The sequence below is a fragment of the Phyllobates terribilis genome, unplaced genomic scaffold, assembly GCF_046119375.1.
Source record: "Phyllobates terribilis strain yellow unplaced genomic scaffold, ASM4611937v1 Scaffold_13__5_contigs__length_258822181, whole genome shotgun sequence".
NCBI classification, from domain to species: domain Eukaryota; kingdom Metazoa; phylum Chordata; class Amphibia; order Anura; family Dendrobatidae; genus Phyllobates; species Phyllobates terribilis.
The window spans coordinates 70,290,425-70,312,882 of record NW_027362773.1 but is presented as its reverse complement, the minus strand read 5'-3'; the positions used below and the strand labels follow the sequence as shown (position 1 = coordinate 70,312,882).

Here is a 22,458-nt window from a genome sequence, read left to right as displayed (position 1 = left end):
CATGTGTTCATTGAAAACATGCGGAGTTACTACATCCAATACATTCTATTGGGCTGCGTGCCCACAATCCATACTAGCAGTGGTTTGGATGCAGCTCACCTGCGCTGCGTCCAGAATGCTGCGTTCTACATTACAAGCACAGTGGATTGGATTTATAGAAATCCCATACCCACGGAAACAAAAATTTCCCCAATAGAATGTATAGGGTGCGGTATCTCTGCATGTGTTCAATGAACACATATGGATTTACCTGCGTGATTGGACCCAGCAAGAATACGCTGCGTCCAAAGGGCTGTTATAGCCTGATCATGGGCACATATCCTTGGCGAAATTTCTGTTGTGGAGACTAGTGTACATGCTGCAGCCCGTAAAGCCACGCCGCAGGTGAGTTTACACACTGTCAAATAGAAGCACAGTGGGCATGGGATTTCTACAATTCCCATCCACTGTGCCTGTAGTGTAGAACGCAGAGTTTTGGACGCAGAGCAGGTGAGCTGCATCTAAAACACTGCTATTACGAATCATGGGCACGCAGCCTAAGGCCGGTTTCATACGTCCGTATATTTCCGGTACTGGAAAAAACAGTTCCAGAGATATCCATGTCCTGTGTGTGTCACACATGTGCCGCATCAGGATCACACGTACCGGTGGCTGGGATTCAGCGCCACAGTTAGCGCTATTCCCAAGCGCCAGGTGCTGAATGCTGCCCTCATCATGAATCCCTGCTCGCGCTGCGATCAGCACCAGCAGAGACAATGATGAGAGTAGTAATCTGCTCCTGCAGTGTCCCTGTGTAAAAATAATAAAATCCATATACTCACCTGTCCTAAGTGTCCCCCACTGTAATCCTCTGACTGCTGACACTGAAGAGCCGGGGAGAATGAGCCGCTCCAGTGAGTGGGCCCCGGAGCTGCGCTGAGCTCAGAAGTGGAGTCCTGTCACTCACTGAGCGCAGCTCCGGGGCCCACTCACCGGAGCGGCTCATTCTCCCCGGCTCTTCAGTGTCAGCAGTCAGAGGATTACAGCGGGGGACATCTGCGGACAGGTGAGTATAAGGATTTTATTATTTTATTCTTATTTTTACATAGGGACACTGCGGGAGCAGACACTACTCTCCTCATTATCCCTGCAAGTGCTGGTACATGTCACATGGATGACACACAGATGTCATCCGTGAGTCATCAGTGAGGGACATTTTGCGGCCCGTGCAGCGGGTAAAAAAAGGACATGTCAGCGTCTTTTGCCCATGGACACACGGTCCAAGGAAACACACTGATATGTGTCTATGCGTTTGTCAGTGACTCCAGTGTGGAAACGCAGACGTGTGGGTGTGAAAGAGCCCTAACCCTGAGCGGCAGCCGGACAGCGCTGCGCCCCACAGTCCTCCACAGCTGCAATATCCCCTCTCACCTCCGGGTGTCGCTGTGGCAAACTACTTCGATGACAAGATGAGCGCAGTCGCAGCAGTTTTTTTCCCTTCTCCGGTCGCCATTTTGTTTGCAGAGTTGTGAGCGAGGTCGGGCTGAGAGGGAAGGACGGAGCCCGGAGCGGTCCGATACCTAGAGGACGAGCTCGGATACGGTTTTCAGCGAAGAAATGATGTCAAGCGGAGAAGGCCCTTCCGAGCAAGTGAGTAGAGGGCAGGCAGGTGCTGAGCGGGCGGCGCCCAGGCCTCCGTGTGACGGCGGGAGGAGCACGTTGTGTGGCGGCATGTGGTGTGCGCCATTACAGCCTGTGCCCGCCGGCTGGTCCTTGTAGTTCTCCAGCAGCTGTAGCATAGCAGTTAGTGTCTAGTGTATTCTCCCAGGCTCCTAGTATTGGGGTCTCTGGCCGTTATACTGTGTTCTCAGTACAGAGGGGTAGAAGCCTCAGACCCCGGGTGGGCGGGAGGATGCTGCCTGTAACCTCCCCAGGGATCTGCTCTCGGGGTCCCGTAGGCCTTCATGTCCTTCCTACATTTATCTGATGGTATGAGGAGATGAGACGATATGGGCCCCAGTATTGGTGAGGGGCTCGTTCCCCGCCAGCGATCACACCACAAACAAGCAAATCGCTTACCTGTCGGATTGTTTATGCCGGTGTAAACGCCGTTATCTCCCCCTGCAACCAGAAGATGATGCTGCTCTTCAGACCCCACAGTATTAGCGACTTGGCCGCAGTAAATAAGCGCTGAACAACTTGATTATTTGATTTGTGCTCGTTACTGGGTAACCACCAACCCTTCTATATCTCGCTTTTGTAAATTGGCACTTTAAAGGAGCTGTCCGTGAATAGGTATTTGATCAATCTATAGCATAGACTATTAATAGCAGATAGGTGGGGAGACCTGCCTCAGATCCCCAAGAATCTGCTGTTTTTTTCTCATATTTACATATATATATGTGTGTGTGTGTGTGTATATATATATATATATATATATATATATATATATATATATATATATATATATATATATATATGTGTAGCGCTCTTGAGCACCGCTCCATTCAATGTGCAGCGGCCATTGCCTGCTTTTACAGCACGGCTTTTATTTAACAGATCAGGCCCTTTAAAGCAGAGCTCCACTCAAACACCACAGTTCATCTGACCAGCAATGTTTAGGCTGGTCTTGATGAGGAGGCGTTTTGGAGTCATATGCTTCTGATTTATTAAAGGGGTTTCCCCCCGAACGAAAGTTAATTTTAATCAATAGATCTTGGAAAAATAATAAGTTCCACAATTTCATGTGTTTAAATACAATGTTCCTGTGCTGAGATAATCTTATACATGTGCCCCTGCTGTGTAATGTCTGACCGTGCAGGAACATAGTCTGATCATACCACATCTCTGGGGCAGGGGAGGAGGCAAAAGAGTATACAGACATTACAGCAGGGGATTGCAGCTGATTCTTCCTCTGAGGTAAAACATTTCACTGCCTGGTTTTTAAAAATATTTTACTTCATAGAATAATTTGTGATCCCTGCTGTTCTGTCTGTATACTCTTTTGCCTCCTCCCCTGCCCAGGAGATGTGGTATGATCAGACCATGTTCCTGTACGGTCAGACACAGCCATTACACAGTACACAGCAGGGAAACATTGATCAGATTATCTCAGCACATGAACATTTACTTACCCCACCCCTCCTGCGCATCACTGGGAAGGCCAGCGTCTGCACACAACTTCCCTGCTCCAAAAGGCTGTACGGACGGCAGGGAGAAGAAGAGCGCCGTCCGTACAGGGGAAACAACGCAGGTGCGGGATCCGGCTGGCAACTGCACGTCACAGGGACCTGTGACGTGCAGGAGAGGTGGGGTAAGTATGATAATGGGGCTAGTAAGCGGGCATTTCTTGGCGTCCGGGGGGACGCCAAGCTTAGCAGAAATCATTTAATAAAAATGCGATTACACAGAAACCAGACCGCTAACATGGGCCATACATGTAAGTATAGGTTCACATTTCTATAACCTGTATGCCCATATTAGTGGTCTGAAAAGTCCCAGGGGGTGACAGATTCCCTTTAAAGTGCTCACACCTCTTAATAATTCAGTGGTGTTCGCTTCTGTGCATTTCTCCTCAAATATTATTCTATTTACTTACTGTAGTGAGATTTCTGACGTAAGAAACACAACAGCTCATTATAAACTAGATGGCGTCGTGCCCCAGCTTCTCTCATTTAGACAGAGAAGGAACAAACTGGCGTAAAAAGGGCAAAAGTCACAAACATCTTGCGTCACTCCGTGTTGCACAAAAAATTTCTGACTTTTCAAATCCTTTTATGCCAGAATTCTGCCATTTTTGGTTTGATTAATAGGGCCAGAGCCTATATATCCTGCTGTCACTGGAGCAAAACAACCTGATTGGTGGGGATTCCGGCTGTCAGACCCTCATCGCTCTATTAGTGACCTATCCTGTAGATAAGTCAACAAATATCTATGCCTGTACAATCCCTTTAAGTATCTGCGTGTGGGAGATCGTGCCTAAAGGGCCTTGAAAGCGTTTCGAATTCATTAGACAAAACCGTGTTATACGTGGCACAATACGGTTGAGGGGAGCGGTTACAGATTTTGCACAGGAGCTTTAAAAGGGGATAGTAAAAGTAATGGGGAAAAAAAAGTAAAGCCCTATCAATAACTTCTCTGCATATCTGTGCGCTGGAGTCCAGGGTCAGGGTCCTGCAGAGCCCTGTCTTGAATGTTGTGGATAAGTGCATGATCAACCTCCGCTCTATTCATTGTCTTTGCAACTGTCACCTGTGGAGTCAGCGGTGTTGGAGCACCGCCTTAATACAGCCCTCAGCGCTGTATACACGGGCACTGCAGGTGTATTCCCATCCCTCTCGTGGCTGCATGCAGAATCATACATGAGTGTGCGCAGACACATGCAATGTCAGTGTTTTCAGGGCTGGGGATTCTGATTGAGTGTGGGCAATCTACATGCAGGAGTTGTTCAGGCCTGTAATTGAGGGGGCAAAACTGTGCTCTTGGCCATGATGGGTCCACTGAAGTCCCCTCATTTACATATGTAATAAAATGTTTTTTGTATAAACCTCAAACAGTAAAATCTGTACCACTTGTCCCTTATATGAATTCATAAATGGTTTAATTTGAGGGGTGACATGTCATAGCTGACTTAGGCTATGTGAATGTGATGTCTTTTTCAGGCTTAAGTGCCACACAAGTGCGCACACAAGAGAAAAAAATGTATGTCATCAATTTATCAACTTCTACTTTTTAAGAAGTTGCAACATTTTTACACAACTGTACTCCAGTTTGTCTCTCTTCTGAAGTGATTTTATGTATGTCTAAATGGGTGCATTAAAACAAATGCCACACAGACACCATCTGTATGCCATCCATTTGGAAGCACCTACTGCAAATGACATAAAGAACTGTGTTTGGATGATTACATTTAAAATGTTGATATGTATAAAATGGAAGCCATATGTTTGCTAAGCACAGCATAGGGATGAAAAATCATCTGTTTTTCATGTGCTTGTATGAACTAGGGAGAAACCTGTCACTCAGGTGCTGGAGGTTGGAGTTGGCGCATAGCTCATAAATATCAAGGACTTGGCAGCACATATTTTTCACTGTGAGGACTCCCTGCATTGCTTTCACTGAAGCTAATAAAAAGGAATTTTGTTATCTACTGCATGTGACCCAGTGCTGGAGTTTATGGTTTCCATCATTTTCCTGTTAATGTAGTGAATACAGTAGATGAGGTGTCCTTATGTCATGTAGTCTGGTTATTTTCTGTGTACGTTGGATTGGTAATAGAGGGGCATAGAGGCATGAGCTGGTTGTGTGGATTGATATACGTAGGACACTGTGGTTTATCTATAACACTTACATTTTGTACTATGCTCAGTCATAAGATCTTATACAGGTATCAGCACTGCGTCTTGGTTCCCATTATATTCCTGGAACGCTTCGTATCTGGACCAGTCTGAGACCGCTGCCACTCATCCCAGCAGTGACCTGCTTTACCACGCACAGGGAGAAGAGGGACCTCTCCTCCTTACCTGCTCACACTGTGTTTCAGTGCGTGCCGCAACACTTGTTTGCAATCATCCACTTCTTTTAAGTGTTTTTCCTGTTGTAAACATAAAGCGTTATTCCGGTGCGTGCCATACCCAGACTCGTCCCAGCCTGCTACCACGCATTGCAAGCAGAGAGCGGTTATCATGCATAAAGTGGCTGACTTACATCACAACATGTGCAAGGAGAAGTCGCCCTTTTGCTTGCATCCACTGAGATGGCTGTCATGTCACGGTGGGCAACAGCTCCTACTTGTAATGCGTGGCCACAGTCTGATTAGTCTGAGTATGACACGCATCGGAATAAAGCTTTGTTTCAATAATAGCAGAAATTCTTCTAATAAGGGTAAGATTAGAAACATGAGCCTTATGCGGCATTCCTAATAAATTATAGGGGTTAATCCTGATGACAGGTTCTTTTTAAATGAAAGCTTGACAATACTGAATAGCCAGTCTCCAAATTCCTGCTCATTCTGGTTTTAGCAGCCAAGTGGCACCTCCTGACTAGGACCACTCCTATTCCTGTAAGGCTAGAAAGAGCAATAGGTTAAATGCATAAATTGCACAGAGCCACCGATTCATTATTCTATTTGCTCCTTTGTTTTGCAGTAACATTTTGATTTTTAGACATTTTTATTTTTTCACTAAATTCATTATGGCTTGTGTACCTTTTTTACACTAGTTTTTTCAGTAACTGTCATTTTTTAGGTTTGCCCCACTTAGTTTGGTTTTCGTTATCCAGATGTTTTTGGCGAATTCATTTCACACTTTTCAAAATATTGAAAAATGTTTGTGTGGTTGTGTTCCAGTATCTTGGTGGATATTAAATCTGTCCATTTTTTTTTTTCTTTACACTGCATGCTCAGGCCTCATTTAGACATCCGTTATGTGTAAAAACACAGACCGTTGTAATCATTGTTTTGGATCCGTTTCATCAGACATTGTGACAATTTTTACCTACAGGGTTTCATCAGTGATTTTTTTTTTTCCTGTATGCAAAAAGTAGTAAACTGCAAAGCCTCTTTCTATTACAATGTTCATTAAGGACTGAAAGATGCCACTCGCGTAATCTGTTATCTTCACAGACCCATAAACTGTGTAATTTTGATCCATGACTCTAATCAAAACCTCACGTCTGTGGTTGACAGACATTCGATTGAGGCCAAAAGTGTGACATTTCATCCTTATTTAAAGAGTCGTGATATTTAAAAAAAAGCGAAAATGAAAATATTTTTAAAGCTGTATTCCTATGTCCAGAATACTATCCCAATATGTAGTAGGTGTAATAATATTAAAGGGGTTGTCCAGTACTAATGATAATGCCCCAGTGTATTTTTAGGTTGAAAAGAAGTGTTTGTAATTACCTTGTGCTGCTGTTTCTGCCTGTGAGCAATGCTATCACTGTCCTCTCACAGGCATCTCGTGACCCCCGGCTGCAGCCGGCTCTGACATCCGCTGATGTCACGTCAAGTGAGGCGTGACATCAGTGACGCGGTCTCTGCGGTGGATGGTGGGTGGGGTTCCCCATTGCATCACACCCAGCATCCACCGCGCGCTCTCCCTCTCCCCATTCATTGGGAAAGCGCATGGTGGATGCTGGGTGTGACGCGTGGGGTATCCCCGCCCACAACCCATCACTCACTGTGGAACGCAGCACTGAGTCACCCCGGCTGAAGCCTGAACTTGACGGGACATCAGCGGATGTCGGAGCTCGCTGCCGCCGGGGGTCATGTGATGCCTGTGAGCGGCCAGCGATGGCGCCGCTCACAGGCAGTAACAGCAGCGCAAGGTATTTACTAAGACACTACTTTTCAACATAAAAATACATTGGGCCATTATCAATAGTACTAAACACCTTTTTAATATAAGCAAATCCCTACGATTAGAAATGTAGTATAGTTCTTCGGATTTCCTATGTCCAGGGCTGTGGAGTCGGTAAGCCAAACCTTCCACTCCGTGTCCAACTCCCTCCATACATGGTTCATGTTTAAGGCTATGTGCCCACGATGCAGAAATGAAGCAGAAAATTTCTGCAGCATTTCTGCATCTCCCTGGCAGAAAAAATGCATGCAGATTGTGCATGCGTTTTTCCTGCAGAATACATGCGGATTCACATGCGTTTCCGCATGCAGATTGACAAGTGCTTTCCAGGCGATAGCATCACTTGGAAAGTGCTTGACAACTAGGTCACACTATATAAATCCATGCAAACAGCATGCATTTATACAGTGTGAACCGTAAAAATTAAAACAAATAAAGCTATACTCACCCCCGAGGCCCCGGTGTGTGCAGCAGCGCTCGTTCCTGGCTGGTTCCCGGCTGCCGGCATATCGTGAGACAGAGCGGTGAAGGGCCTGCGGTCACATGACTGTGACGTCACCGCAGGTCCTCAAGCGATGCCGGCATTCAGAGAAAAGCCTTCGGAAAGGTGAGTATAAACTTTATTTGTTATTTTATTCATTTTTTTACAGGTACAATGGTACCCAGGTCTGGATGAGAGTCTCCTCTCCTCCAGAACTGGGTACCATCCGCACATAGAGACGCATAGAAGCCGCTTGTAGAAATGTACAGTCGCGGTTTCAATGCAAGTCAATGGCGGGAGTTCCGCTGCGCTTCCGCAAAATTAAATGACATGCTGCGGATATTTGTACGCAGCATAAACGCTGCGGAAAAATCTGCAGCATGTGCATAGAACATGCGGAATCCCCTTGGGGACCATGGGGGGCGGATTACCTAGCGTTTAACAAGCGTTTCCGCTGCGGAAATTCCGCAGCATAAACGCTTGAAAAACGCTACGTGGGCACCCAGTCTTAGTGATGAATTTACGGTAGGACACATTTTTCTCAGGTAAAAGTCTAGACCCTTTTATCAGGAATAGGACAGACATTTATAGGACATTTCATAACTTTCCCAAATTCTTATGAAAAAATATTCCCCACAAACTGCATTGAACTACTGTACCCAATTTATTATATATTTTAGGAGTTGCAGTTGGTCCATTTTATACCGACTCTGATTCCACCAAAATGGGTACCAACTCCACGGCTCCGAATCCACAGACCTGCCTATGTCGCTTAGCCTATGTGCCGGGCATTGCAGTAGCTTAGGTATCCATGGTTGCGACTACTCAATACTAACAGTTAGCTGTTCGTGGTCGTAGCCATGGATACCTAAGCTACTGCAATGCCCTGCACACAGTGAATCAGAAGAACTATGTTACATTTCTAATTGGATCTTTTTGCTAATATTATTTACACCTACTACATATTGGGATAGGATTTTGGAGATGGGAATCCGAATACCCCTTTTAATTTGTGTCAAACTCATCACACTGACTGGTAGAATAAAGTTAATTTGTGACTAATGCCACACGGTGAGCTGAGTAAAAACTAGCCGAATTCTGTTTCCAAAAAATAAGCTTTCTAATCTATCCCAGAATACTTGTGATAAAATACTTCAACTCCTCATACAAAAAAAATCCCAGTCTGATCAATAGAAAAATAAGGCTGTGTTCACACATGTTGGGCTGTTTCAAGCAACAAATCTGCAGCAAAGCTTATCTCTGGCAGGAAATCAGCTGTGTCAAAAATGCAGGTTTTGCTGCGATTTTTTTTTTCACTGTCCTGTCTCTATTCATGCATGTACATAAAGTTATGTGAAAAAAAGAACCCCATTCTATTTTGCCATCAAAAACGCTGATGCAAATTTTGGTGCATTTTTTCACCATCCATTACTTCCTATGTTTTTGTGTAGGTAGATAATAAATAAAAGTAAAGTAAAAAATTATTTAGAAGGGTCTTTATTGTGGCAAAGTAATAGACCAGTAAAATAATATATTTTTTGCTGTCAGTAACCACCTGTTGACTCGCATGAGTTACCATCTCCTGCAAAACAAAAAAAAAAACTATTGTGTACCCAAAATGGTATAATGAAAATGTGACGACTCCTACAAAATAACGAAGCCCTTACCTGGTTTTGTCAACAGAAAAGTAATCGCCCTCCGGATAAAGCAATATACAAACTTTTTTTTTTTTTTTTTCTTGAAAGGTGTTTTTGTGCAAGGCTATGTTCACACGCAATGTTTTTGCAGTGGGTCTTTTTTTTGCAGATTAAAAGCTGTTTTTTACAGAGCCAGTAAAAGCCATGAGATTTAAGACATGCACATGCTTATTTTTTTTTTCTTGACTGAATTTGAGAACTATAGTGAAACCAAAGAAATGATCCAGAATATATGTTCGTATAAGTGCAATGTAGGTGCATGTTCACACCGTGACCATTTAACAGACAAAACCTAGGTTAAAAGCAAAGTGAGCAAATACCCTATTGCAAGTAAATGACAATAGTAAAGAACATGGTGAACTACAAGATTTAGGCACCGTCCTGACTGGGTACACCTTGTCATGGTGAGATGGCATTTACACTTTTTCGATCAAAACAATGTTAACTGCGGTAAGTACCCTATGTTATTTACATGTATTACTATTTTTCTTTTCTTACTACAGGGTATTGGCTCAATGTTTTTATTCTGTTTTGTTTGTTAAATGGCCACAGTGTGAATGTGTGCCTACATTGCACTTCTAACATATATTTTGGGTCATTTCTTTGATTTTGCTTTAGTTTTTTGTACTTTGTACCAATAGAGGCTTGGCTCCTCCTTTTTGGACTGGGCATTTTGTTTATTTAGCTTTCCACAAGCAGGTGTCTGAATAGTGGAGTCTGGGTCCTGCTCTGCCCCCATGTATATTGAGTTCTGTTAACACAGTGAGGTGAACTACAAGAGTTAAAGATCATCCTGATTGGGTGCACCGTGTTGCGGTAGGATGGCTTTTATGCTTTTTTTTAAATTAAATTAGTGTTAACTTGAGTACCCTATGTTATTTACATGTTCTTTGGGCACCTCTGGTCAAAATTACTGTTACTGTGAACGGTTAAGCAAGTTGAAGATCAAAAAATCTTTAAAACGGCTAAAGTTAAAGCTGACACATTTACTTTGTATTTTAGGCAAAAAGTCGTTTTTTACATTTTAAAAACTACAAAAAGGAAAATGAGCCGATGCAAAAGTTTGGGCACCCTGCATGGTTAGTACCTAGTAGAACCTCCTTTTGCAAGTATTACAGCTTGTAAACGCTTTTTGTAGCCAGTCAATTCTTGTTTAAGGGATTTTCATCCATACTTCCTTGGAAAATTCTTCCAGTTCTCTGAGATTCCTTGGTCGTCGTCTTGCATACACTGCTATTTTGAGGTCTAGCAACAGATTTTCAATGATCAGATCAGGGGACTGTGAGGGCCATTGTAAAACCTTCAGCTTTTGCCTTTTGAGATAGTCTATTGTGGATATTGACTTGTGTTTAGGATCATTATCCATTTGTAGAAGCCATCCTCTTTTCAACTTCAGCTTTTTTACAGATGGTGTTATATTTGCATCAAGAAATTGTTGAAATTTCATTGAATCCATTTGTCCCTCTACCCATGAAATGTTCTCCATGCCATTGGCTGCAATACAACCCCAAAGCATGATTGATCCACTCACTCTCATGCTTAACCCCTTCATTTTTTGTTTTTGCGTTTTCGTTTTTTGCTCACCTTGTTCCCAGAGCCATAACTTTTTTATTTTCAATATGGCCGTGTGAGGGCTTCTTTTTTGCAGGCCAAGTTGTACTTTTGAACGACATTACCGGTTTTACCATATCATGTTCTGGAAAACATTCCAAATGCGGTGAAATTGCAACAAAAAATGCAATTCTGCAGTTTTTTTAGTTTTTTTAGCGCGTTCATTGGATGCTAAAACTGACCTGCCAATATTTTTCTCCAGGTCATTACGAGTTCGTAGACACCAAACATGTATAGGTTCTTTTTTTATTTAAGTGGTGAAAAAAAAAAATGAAATAAATGCTGCCATTTTTCGTGATTTGGGGCCGGGGGATAGCTTATTTTTTGCGTACCGAGCTGACGTTTTTATTGATACTGTTTTGGGGTAGATCCGATGTTTTGATTTCCTGTTATTGCAATGTTGCGGCGACCCAAAAAAAAACACGTATTTCTGGCGCTTAGAATGTTTTTCTCGTTACGTCGTTTACCGATCAGATTAATTTTTTTTATATTGATCGGGCGATTCTGAACGCAGCGATACCAAATGTGTATTTTTTTTATTTTGAATGGTGCAAAATGGTTCACAATAACAGTAGTTTTAACCAGGGGTGCCAAAACTTTTACATGCCATTACCGGGTATTTGCTCATTTTTGTTTTTATCGTGGGTTTTGTCTAAATTTTAGAACTGCATTTTTTTAAAAAATCTGCAGCATGTCAATTTCAGCTTTTTGCAGCATTTCATTATCCATCGAAAACAATGAAAAAGTGAAAAACGGGCTTCAAAAAAACTTGAAACACATTTTTGCAGCTTTTTCACGGTGTTTGACGCGTTATTGGTAAATAAAACTAACTTATACTAAAGACCAAGCATACATGTAATCTGCACCCTAAAAAAATGGCCAAAGCACTGCAAAACAAATAGCGTGTTTCCTGCTAAGAGAGCTGGTTTTGGTTGCAGAAAAAAAAAACCTTAACGCTGCTTGTGAACATAGCCTAAAAGTTGCAAAACATATAGATTTTGATGTAATTGTACTGACAATTTACTTTGTCACTTATACTGCACAGTCAATATAGTAGTAAAAATTAAACCAAAAAAACAATGTTGGGGTTGATTTTTTTTTTTTTTTTTGTTCTCGACAATAAAATCCCAAATAAAATGAATGTGTTCCCCATGCAATTTAATTTTGAAGGGTAGGACATAACGTTATCATTCATCTCTGTGTGAAGGTTTGTCTGCTGTGGAAAAAGCGCTGTTCTACATTACCAGAACGCTAATATTACTGATCGGGAGCACGCAGCCTTATTGCACTGGTGGTGTGGTAACTATGCTTTGATTGTCATTATTTGTATATACGGTAATGCACTATTGCATCTATGGTGGAACATTGGTGTAAATCACAAAATGCATCATTGTATATGGACATGGATTGGAATAAAGTACTGCTTCATGGTCTCTGCTACCTATTTACTGGAGTCATTGGACATGAATATACCATTTATTCTTTCCGAAATAGATACTCTGCTCCGTGTCATTGAGGTGGGAATCATATTGTCATTTATTATTGAGATTTTGTTTATATAATACATTATTGCACTTTTGGTTGAATATTGGAGTATACTGATATACCACATGGATAGGTTTGATTCTTAGGCTGTGTGCCCACGATGGGTTTTTTAAGCGTTTCCGCAGCGGCAAAAACACTGCAGAAACGCTTGGTAGAAGGTCTGCAATTCTCCCCAATGATAATCCGCATGTGCTGTACACATGATGCGGAAATTTCCGCTGCGGATTATCATTTCGGAAAAAACGCAGCACTAACAATTATTTTGCGGAAGTGCTGCGTTTTCGCCGCCATTGACTTGCATTGGAACGCATGGATTACGCATCACTGCATCTGTACATGCGGATAACATGCGTTTCAATGTGTGGATGGTACCCGGGTCTGGAGGACAGGAGACTCTCCTCCAGACCCGGGTACCATAGAACCTGTGAAAAAAAGAATAAAATAAATATTATATTTACCTTCTGATGGCCCCCGGTGCACTTGTCTTCGCTTGCCAGCAGATCGCGGTGGACTGAAGTACCTGCGCTGACGCCATAGTCATGTGACGGCAGGTCCTTCAGTGTACTGCGAGCTGCCGGCAAGCCAGGACAGAGTGAAGCAAGACTCCGGGGGCCATCAGAAGGTAAGTATAGATTTATTTATTTTATTTTTTACCATTCTTTAACCCCTTTCCGACCTGGTCAGTAATGGTACGCACCAGGTCGGGTTCAGCGGGGGCTCCGGCGGTGAGCCTGCACTGAACCGAGCACATGTCAGCTGATTATTACAGCTGACATGTGCCCGCAACAGCCACGGGTGGAATTGCGATCCACCCGCGGCTGTTAACATGTTAAATGCCGCTGTCGATCTCTGACAGCGGCATTTAACTCGCGCTTCCGGAAAATGCGTCCTAAGCCCCACCCATCGGTGACCCCCATCACGTGATCGCGGGTCACCAATGGGTGGGCATGACAACTCAGAGTCTGCAGCAGACGCCTGTGTTTGTCTTGTTTCAATTGCTATGAGCGCCACCTAGTGGTCAGCGCTCATAGCAAGTGAGCATTTCTCCTGCATACAAGCGATCTGCTCATCGCTTGTATGCAGTAGAAGCAATCAGACAACTGCTGCTTCTAGTCTCCTATGGAGACTATAGAAGCAAGCAGAAAGTGTAAAAAAAAAAAAAAAAAAGTTTTTAAAAAATATATATAAAAGTTTAAATCACCCCCCTTTGCCCCATTCAAAATCATATATATCGCCCAATCTATCAATATAAAAGAATAATTCATCAGATCAGTAAACAGCGTAACGAGAAAAAAATTCTAAATGCCAGAATTAAGTTTTTTTGGTCGCTGCAACATTGCAATAACGGGCGATCAAAACATCGGATCTACCCCAAAATGGTATCAATAAAAAAATCAGCCCAGCGCGCAAAAAAATAAGCCCTTACCCAGCCCCAGATCCCTAAAAGTGGAGACTTTATGGGTCTCAGAAAATGGCGTCATATTTTTTTTATTATTATTATTTATTTATTTTTTTTTTTAGCAAACTTTGGATTTTTTTTTCACCACTTAAATAAAAAAGAACCTTATACATGTTTGGTGTCCACTAACTCGTAATGACCTGGAGAATAATGATGGCAGGTCAGTTTTAGCATTCAGTGAACGTGGAAAAAAAAAGGACCCAAAAAACAACTGTGGAATTGCATTTTTTTTTTTTTTGCAGTTTCACCGCACTTGGATTTTTTTTCCCGTTTTCCAGCACACGATATGGTAAAACCAGTGATGGCGTTTAAAAGTACAACTCATCCCGCAAAAAATAAGCCCTCACATGGTCATATTGAACGAAAATTAAAAAAGTTCTGGCTCTGGGAAGAAGGGGAGCAAAAAATGAAAACAAAAACAAAGACCCGAGGTCGTTAAGGGGTTAAGGTCACACTATATAAATTCATGCCGGTTGCATGGATTTATATAGTGTGACCAAGTTGTCAAGCACTTTCCAGGTGATGCTAAAATCGCTTGGAAAGCGCTTGTCAACCCGCATGCAGAAATGCATGTGAAGAACGCTTCACATCCGCATGTCCCTGGCAGGAAAAACGCATCTACAATCCGCATGTACAATCCGCATGCGTTTTTTCTGCCAGGGAGATGCAGAAACGCTCAGGAAAAATCCGGAGCATTTCTGCATCGTGGGCACATAGCCTATCAGTATTGATGCATAGCCTTAGCTATCCATCCATATATTTTTCATGTAGGGTGTTTTTTTGTTTTTTGTCCCATCAGTTTATAACACATTACTCCATTGTCTTTGCACGGTTTTAATACTTTTTAAATGTGTATTTACTGGTCTGTGTAAATAAAGCTATATATTTGTATTGCACGTGCAACCTCTATTTGCATTGTTTCTTTTGCCTTTTTACGGTTACTTACCTATTTGCATTACAAAAAAAAAGACCTTAGAGAAAATTGTGACAAAAACGCAACATGTGCATATGCCCTTCTGTGAGAGGCTGTCTCAAAACCTGAATTCTTTCCTAGTACCAGCAAAGTGAATGAGATTCCTTTAGTCTCATGCACACATTGCTTATTGTTTACTTTCATATTTGCTCCAGATTTCATTCATTGTAATCAGTGGGGAAAAATCTACAGCAAAAACTTAAGTAAAGAGGGGTGAGGCGGGTGAGGTTACATCTGCTGCTCACTAAGTACTGAGCGGTGACTGAAACCGCGCCAGCCCGCCTCTGACTGAAAGACTCGGGCTGTCGGGAGGAATCAAGTTAATTTCCTCCAAGCAGCGGGGCTTTGTGCGGACATCGGGCAGCTCCAGAATGTAATTAACCTGCAGGTTGTTTTTTTTATTTTATTTTAATAACAGGTTCCCTTGAAAGGGGGTTATCCTGGACTATATGATATTTATTTATTTTTACTATGGGTCTAATAACTAAAAGGCAGGTAGTTGCCTGTCTGCCTGCTCTGCCAAGCCCATATCTCTGCAGGCACAGAGCGGTCATGGACAGCACGTACTGGCGATTTTGTTGCTTTACTTCAACAGAGCAGCTCTTCCTCTTCCGTGTTGCTCTGTCAATGTGGTGTGACTGCCGACGTCATGCTGATTGACAATGCAGTTACACCCTGTCAACAGAGCAGAAGAGAAGCTGCTAGTATCTCAATGTGACGTCAGAGGAAGCTGCAGGAACGCCTGCAAAAGCGGTCTGTGACTTCTCTGTGCTGGCAGAGATCTGGGCTGGGCAGAGGAGGCAGGTAGTTGGCAACAGTTCTAGGTCAGTGACCTATTCTACCTATTTTATTTTTATATTTATTTTTCTTAATTTCACAAATTGAGATAAATTTATATAGTATGGGTCGTTAAGAATGTGGCGATAACAAATACTTATTTTGCTGTAGTGTTGGGGTTGTTCTTGGCAAAAAACAGTTTTTTTTTATTTTTTTATTATTAAAGATAGAATTTGGGTTTTTATTTTTTTTACACATTAACAATATTTACTAGTCCGGGAGGGGCATTGATAATATGTCCAAGAAAGGCAAAGGAACCAGCTTCCAGTATTTATAAAACATCAAATTTTAACCATTTAGAAAGAAAAAAAATATATACATCCTTTTCAAAAAATTGGAACTGAATACCCTTCATAAAAAATGCTTTTCGAACTCTGTAGCTTTCATAGTCCTGATGCATGGTGAGTGAACCAAGTTTGGAGGTTTTATACCTCCACTTGTGCACAAGTGGGCAATCCAGTACAGGTGGAACATGCATAATTAAGTATACCGCCAACCACTTGGCATAGGTAACCTATTCTGAGAAAGTAACACTTAATAGCACAAATAAAAGAAAAAAAAACAAACATTGGGGTTCTATGAGGAGGTACAGTATATACTCAAGTATAAGCTGACCCGAATATAAGCCGACACACCTCATTTTACCACAAAAAAACCTGAGAAAACTTATTGACTTGAGTATAAGTCTTGGGTGGGAATTGGGAAATGCAGCAGCTACTGGTAAATTTCCCCAGTCCTGATATGCATGACACACGTCTTCCCCAGGCCTGGTATGCATGGCACTCCATCACTGTAGCCATGAAAAAATAATAAACACTTCTACTCACCTTCCTTCCTCACCTCTGCTCCAGCGCTGCGTCCTCCTCTGTCAGCATCTCACCTCCGCATCTGAGCAGCGCATGATGTCACTGCCATGGGCCCTTAGTAGATGCCGAGGTGAGGTGCCGGGATATTCACTCTTCTCCACGCGGGGACTATGGGCGTGGAGAGAAGTGAAAAGTCATTCTCCTTACTACCGCAGTGAGTCGCAGCCACACTTTCTGCAGTGACTCAGGGATCCTCTGTGCCTGTCTAATAGCGGGCACAGAGGATCGCTGAGTTGCAGCAGGAAGCAGTGGCTGCGACTGACACTGCGCTATTAAAGAAAATGAATATTCACCCCTCTCCTCTCCCATGGGCGTGGAGAAGAGTGAATATTCATTTTCTTTAGCAGCGGGCACACATAGCTGCAGCAGCAGCTACTGCCTGTGCCCGCTACTCCACCGCTGCAACCCGCCCACCGGTATATACTGCATATAGAAGTGTATATAAAAAACATATACTCGAGTATAAGCAGAGGGGGGCATTTTCAGCATAAAAAATGTGCTGAAAAAGTCGGCTTATACTTGAGTATATATGATAAGTGCAAATCTGGATGTTGGTAATGCGACTGATGTGATTTATCTGGACTTTGCAAAGGCATTTGATACTGTACCACATAGCAGCCTTATACTGAAGCTACAGAAGCAAGGACTTGGGGGAACTATATGTAGATGGTAAGGAATTGACTAAATGAAAGGAAACAAAGGGACTTCATAAATGGTACATTCGCTAAAAGGGATATAGTCAGCAGTGAGGACCACAGGGATCTGTGCTAGGACCGATTCTTATTAACCTCTTTGTTAATGACCCGGGGGATGGGATTGTGAGTAAAAGTGTCTGTCTTTGCTGACAACACCAAACTATGTAGGATATTAAAGTCTGTTCTTGACATTGATATTGCAAAATCATCTGGATATCATGACTGGGCAAACACTTGGCAGATGAGGTTTAATGTAGAGTAATGCACCTAGGACGGAGTAATCCTATTGCTACATATACATTAAATGGGAGTATACTCAGGGCTACAGAACAGGAGAAGGACTTGGGTATTCTGGTTACAAGTAAGCTGAGCAGCAGTACTCAATGTCAGGCAGCAGCCGCAAAAGCAAACGAGATTTTAGGATGTATAAGAGAAATAAAATCCCATGATCCCAATGTACTGTTAACCCTTTATAAATTACTGGTGAGGCCACATCTGGAATATGAGATCCAGTTTTGAACTCCACATTTTAGAAAGGATATTTAGAAGTTAGTCAGTTCAAAGGCAGGCAACTAGATTATTACAAGGGATGGAAGGCCTCTCATATGATGGGAGGTTGAAAAAGTTGAGTCTGTTTAGCTTAGAAAAACGATGCCTCAGAGGAGATCTCATTTACATGTATAAATATGTGAGGTCAGTACAAAGGACTAGAACAGGACTTATTCCTTCCAAAGACCATACTAAGGACCAGGGGGCACTCATTACGGGTGGAAGAAAGGCGATTCCGGCACCTAAACAGGAAAGGGTTCTTTACAGTCAGAGCAGTCAGACTGTGGAATGCCCGACCACAAGAAGTAGTAATGGCAGACACTATAACAGCTTAAAAAAGGGATGGATGATTTCCTCGATACACATAACATTGTGGGTTACAGTTAAATGAGACAATATGTTACACCTATAGTAGCACATCTAGTAGGTAATACTAACATAACTAGTATAATTAGGTTTGATCCAGGGTTCTAGGACTGATCACCTATTGTCCGGGTCAAGAAAGAATTTTTCCCTGTGATGCAAATTGGCTGAATGTGTCCTGGGGTCTTTGCCTTCTTCTGGATCAACAGATTTAGGCATATCGGTTTTAGTAATGCTATTATTAAAATCACAAGAGTAATACAAAAGATAAAACAAATTTAAAAAAATATTAATGGGTTTATTTTTTATTGTAATAGTGCAGCAATAATAAAAATGGTAATACTTTTGTGAGGCCAAGTCTCAGTAAGTTAGTATGTTAGTGTAGGGAGTACAATTGGGGGAGAAAGGTTGAACTTGATGGACCTAGGTCTTTATTCAACCTACGTTACTATGTATATAGAAAGTACCAACACGGCAAGAAAGAATCAATAAAGCAAAAATTTCCTTCCTTAGATTTAACCCTACAGGGACTTGTGTATTTGAGTAGTAGATCCTAAAAAAGCTTCCGTATCCCTATTCCCAGATCATCTTTTTGAACATGTGGGGTAATGTATTTAGTGATGTAAATAATAGTTTGGTATGTTTTTATTATAGACTGAAATACTAATTTTAGATGCACTTGATATAATGGATGCACAATTTTATGGAGATATACTCACTCTTTTGGATTTTCTACTTGTAGATCCTATATATCAGTGTTCCCCAACAAGACCCACCAACAGGTCATGTTTTCAGGATTTCCTTAGTACAGGTGATGGAATTATTGCCTGAGCAATACTAAGGAAATCCTGAGAACATGATCTGTTGGTGGGCCTTGAGGACTATAGTTGGGGAACCTGCTATATACCACCTCTTCACAACCTTTGATGTATAGGTACGTCAAGGATCATGTCCGAGCCTACCCGGTACCTCTAAGGTCCCCCGGCTCCCTGGCATCTCACTATAAAAAAAAAAAAAAAATAGAAAAAAAATGGCGGGCGCATGCACAGTGCACCTGCCGAGATCTGCCGGCCGGTGCCTGGCAACAATAAAGAATTTTCTCTATTGGTTCCTTTTGATCACTGATAAACCCTGTCACAGTGATCAAAAGAAAAAAAATAATAAATCAAAACTCCCACTGTCACCCCCCCTTGGGTAGATAAAAGTTATATATAAAAAGAAAATTTTCAATTCTTTGCTGTTAGGATTGTGTTCGAGTATGTGCACACAGTCAGGAGCCGATGTGGGTTTGATGCTGCGTCAAACCCACAGCGGCCAGATGTTACAGCATAGAGGATGGATTTGTAGAAATCCCATGTCCACTATGCGTCTCCGTGCACCTGCGGCACACCCGCAGAAACTGACATGTGGCGAGTCTTTCCAGATCACAGCATGTCAATTTCTCTTGCGGGTCCGCATGCGGGCTTTCCTCATAGACCTAACCTCTATGAGGAAAGTCCACAGGTGACAAAAAAAAAAATGGCACCGCTCATTTGCATGTTGAGCGGAAGCAGCCGGCGGCTATCCCGCAGTGTCGGGGCCGCAGGCTCCAGACAGTGTGCACATACCCTTAGGGTTGCAATTTCTCCTGTTGCCCTTGTTAAAATGCAAAATTGGCAGCTGAAAAAATTTCTGTGGGAAAAATGTGAATATTTTATTTTTACGGCTCATTGTTTTAAACTTCTGTGAAGCACCATGGGGGTTCAAGGTGCTCATCACACATCTAGATAAGTTCCCTGAGGGGTCTAGTTTCCAAAATGGTGTCACTTGTGGGGGGTTTCCACTGTTTAGGTACATCAGGGGCTCCCCAAATGCGACATGGCGTCCGCTAATTATTCATGCAAATTTCACATTCAAAAAGTCAAATGGCGCTCCTTCCCTTCTGAGCCCTGCCGTGCGCCCAAACAGTGGTTTTCCCTAACATTCTTGTGAAAAAAAGTTAAACGTTCATTATTTTCTTCCACATTCCAAAAATTCCTGTGAAGCACCTGAAGGGTTAGTAAACTTCTTGAATGTGATTTTGAGCACCTCCAGGGGTGCAGTTTTTAGAATGGTGTCACTTTTGGGTATTTTCTGTCATATAGACCCCTCAAAGTCACTTCAAATATGATGTGGTCCCTAAAAAAATGGTTTGTAAATTTTGTTGGAAAAATGAGAAATTGCTGGTCAATTTTAAACCCTTATAAGGCTGTGTGCACACGATGCTTTTTTAATGCGTTTCCGCAACGTTTTTGCAGCTGCGGAAACGCATTAAAAACGCATGGTAGAAGGGCAGCAATGTTCCCCAATGATAATCCGCATGTGCTGTGCCCATGCTGCGCTCAAAAATCCGCAGCATGTCCATTAATTTTGTGGAAACGCGGCGTTTTCGCCGCCATTGACTTGCATTAGAACGCATGGATTACGCATCACTGTATATGTAGATGCGTAATCCACGCGTTCTAATGTGCGGATGGTACCCGGGTGTGGAGGAGAGGAGAGTCTCATCCACACCCAGGTACCATTAAAAAATCTGTAAAAACAAGAATAAAATAAATATATACTTACGTTCTGTCGGCCCGCGCAGCGCTCCTGCTTGGTTCCCGGCACTTTGCAGTGAGTTGAAGGACCTGCGCTGACGTCAGTCATGTGACGCTGACGTCGGCAGGTCTTTCAATTCAATGTTGCCGGCAAGGGAGAACGAAGTGAGCGGGACATCGGGGGCCATCGGAGGGTAAGTATACATTTTTTTTTTTTTTTTTACCACTCTCTCGGGTCACACTATATAAATCCATGCTGTTTGCATGGATTTATATAGTGTGACCTAGTTGTCACAAGCACTTTCCAAGTGATGCTAATCGCTTGGAAAGCGCTTGTCAATCCGCATGCGGAAATGTCAGTGAGGCTGTGTGCCCACGTAGCATTTTTCAAGCGTATATGCTGCGGAATTTCCGCAGCGTAAACGCTTGAAAAACGCATGTATATCCGCACCCCATGGTCCCCAATGGGATTCCGCAAGTTCTATGCACATGCTGCGGATTTTTCCGCAGCGTTTATGCCGCGTTCAAAAATCCGCAGCATGTCATTTAATTTTGCGTTTCCGCAAGCGGAATTGCCTTTGTCCAATGCATAAAAAATGCAAGGCAATTCCGCATGTGGAAAACGCGTGATAAACGCGCGAAAAATGCGCGATAAACGCGTGCGGAATTCCGCATGCGTTTTTCCGGGAGAGGACTTGCATTTATGCAGCAGAAATTTTCTGCTTCATAAATGCAACGTGGGCACACAGCCTGAATAACGCTCCATTTCCGCATGTCCCTGGCAGGAAAACGCATGTACAATCCGCATGCGTTTTTTTCTGCCAGGGAGATGCAGAAACGCTCAGGAAAAAATCCTGAGCATTTCTGCATCGTGTGCACATAGCCTTACTTCCTAACCAAAAAAATGTTGGTTCCAAAATTGTGCTGATGTAAAGTAGACATGTGGGAAATGTTATTTATTAACTATTTTGTGTGACACATCTCTCTGATTTAAGGGCATAAGAATTCAAAGTTTGAAAATTGCAAAATTTTCACCAATTTTCAGTTTTTTTCACAAATAAATGCAAGCGCTACCCAAGAAATTTTACCACTATCATGAAGTACAATATGTCATGAAAAAACAATCTCCGAATCAGTAGGATCCGTTGAAGTGTCCCAGAGGTATTACCTCATAAAGTGACAGTGGTCAGAATTGTAAAATTTGGCTCGGTCATAAAGTACATAATTGGCTCCGTCCTTAAGGGGTTAAGTTTAACTTGTGTATTTAAATAGTGGATCCAAAAAGCTTCCCTATCACTGAGGGATCGCTCCCAATCATCTCCTCGAACATGTGAGGTAATGTGTTCAATATCATAAATCATAAAATTAAATGTACTGTATTTCTATTATGGACTGAGAAAATGTTTAGATGCATTTGATGTATTATGATTTGGGTGTACGATGTTATAGATGTTCTCACTCTCGTTTTGAGTTTTCTGCTTGTGGAT

At 42.4% G+C, this 22,458-nt stretch overlaps 1 protein-coding gene across 1 annotated transcript in view; it reads left to right on the top strand.

Moving 5' to 3' along the window:
- The first annotated feature begins 1,444 nt into the window (after positions 1-1,444).
- The window catches only part of CSTF3 (cleavage stimulation factor subunit 3), a 119,732-nt gene continuing 98,718 nt past the window's right edge, over positions 1,445-22,458 (top strand). Inside the window, exon 1 of the mRNA XM_073658120.1 lies at positions 1,445-1,629. Coding sequence (XP_073514221.1) covers positions 1,597-1,629 — 33 coding nt within the window. The 5' untranslated portion in view covers positions 1,445-1,596. The remainder of the gene's footprint in view (positions 1,630-22,458) is intronic.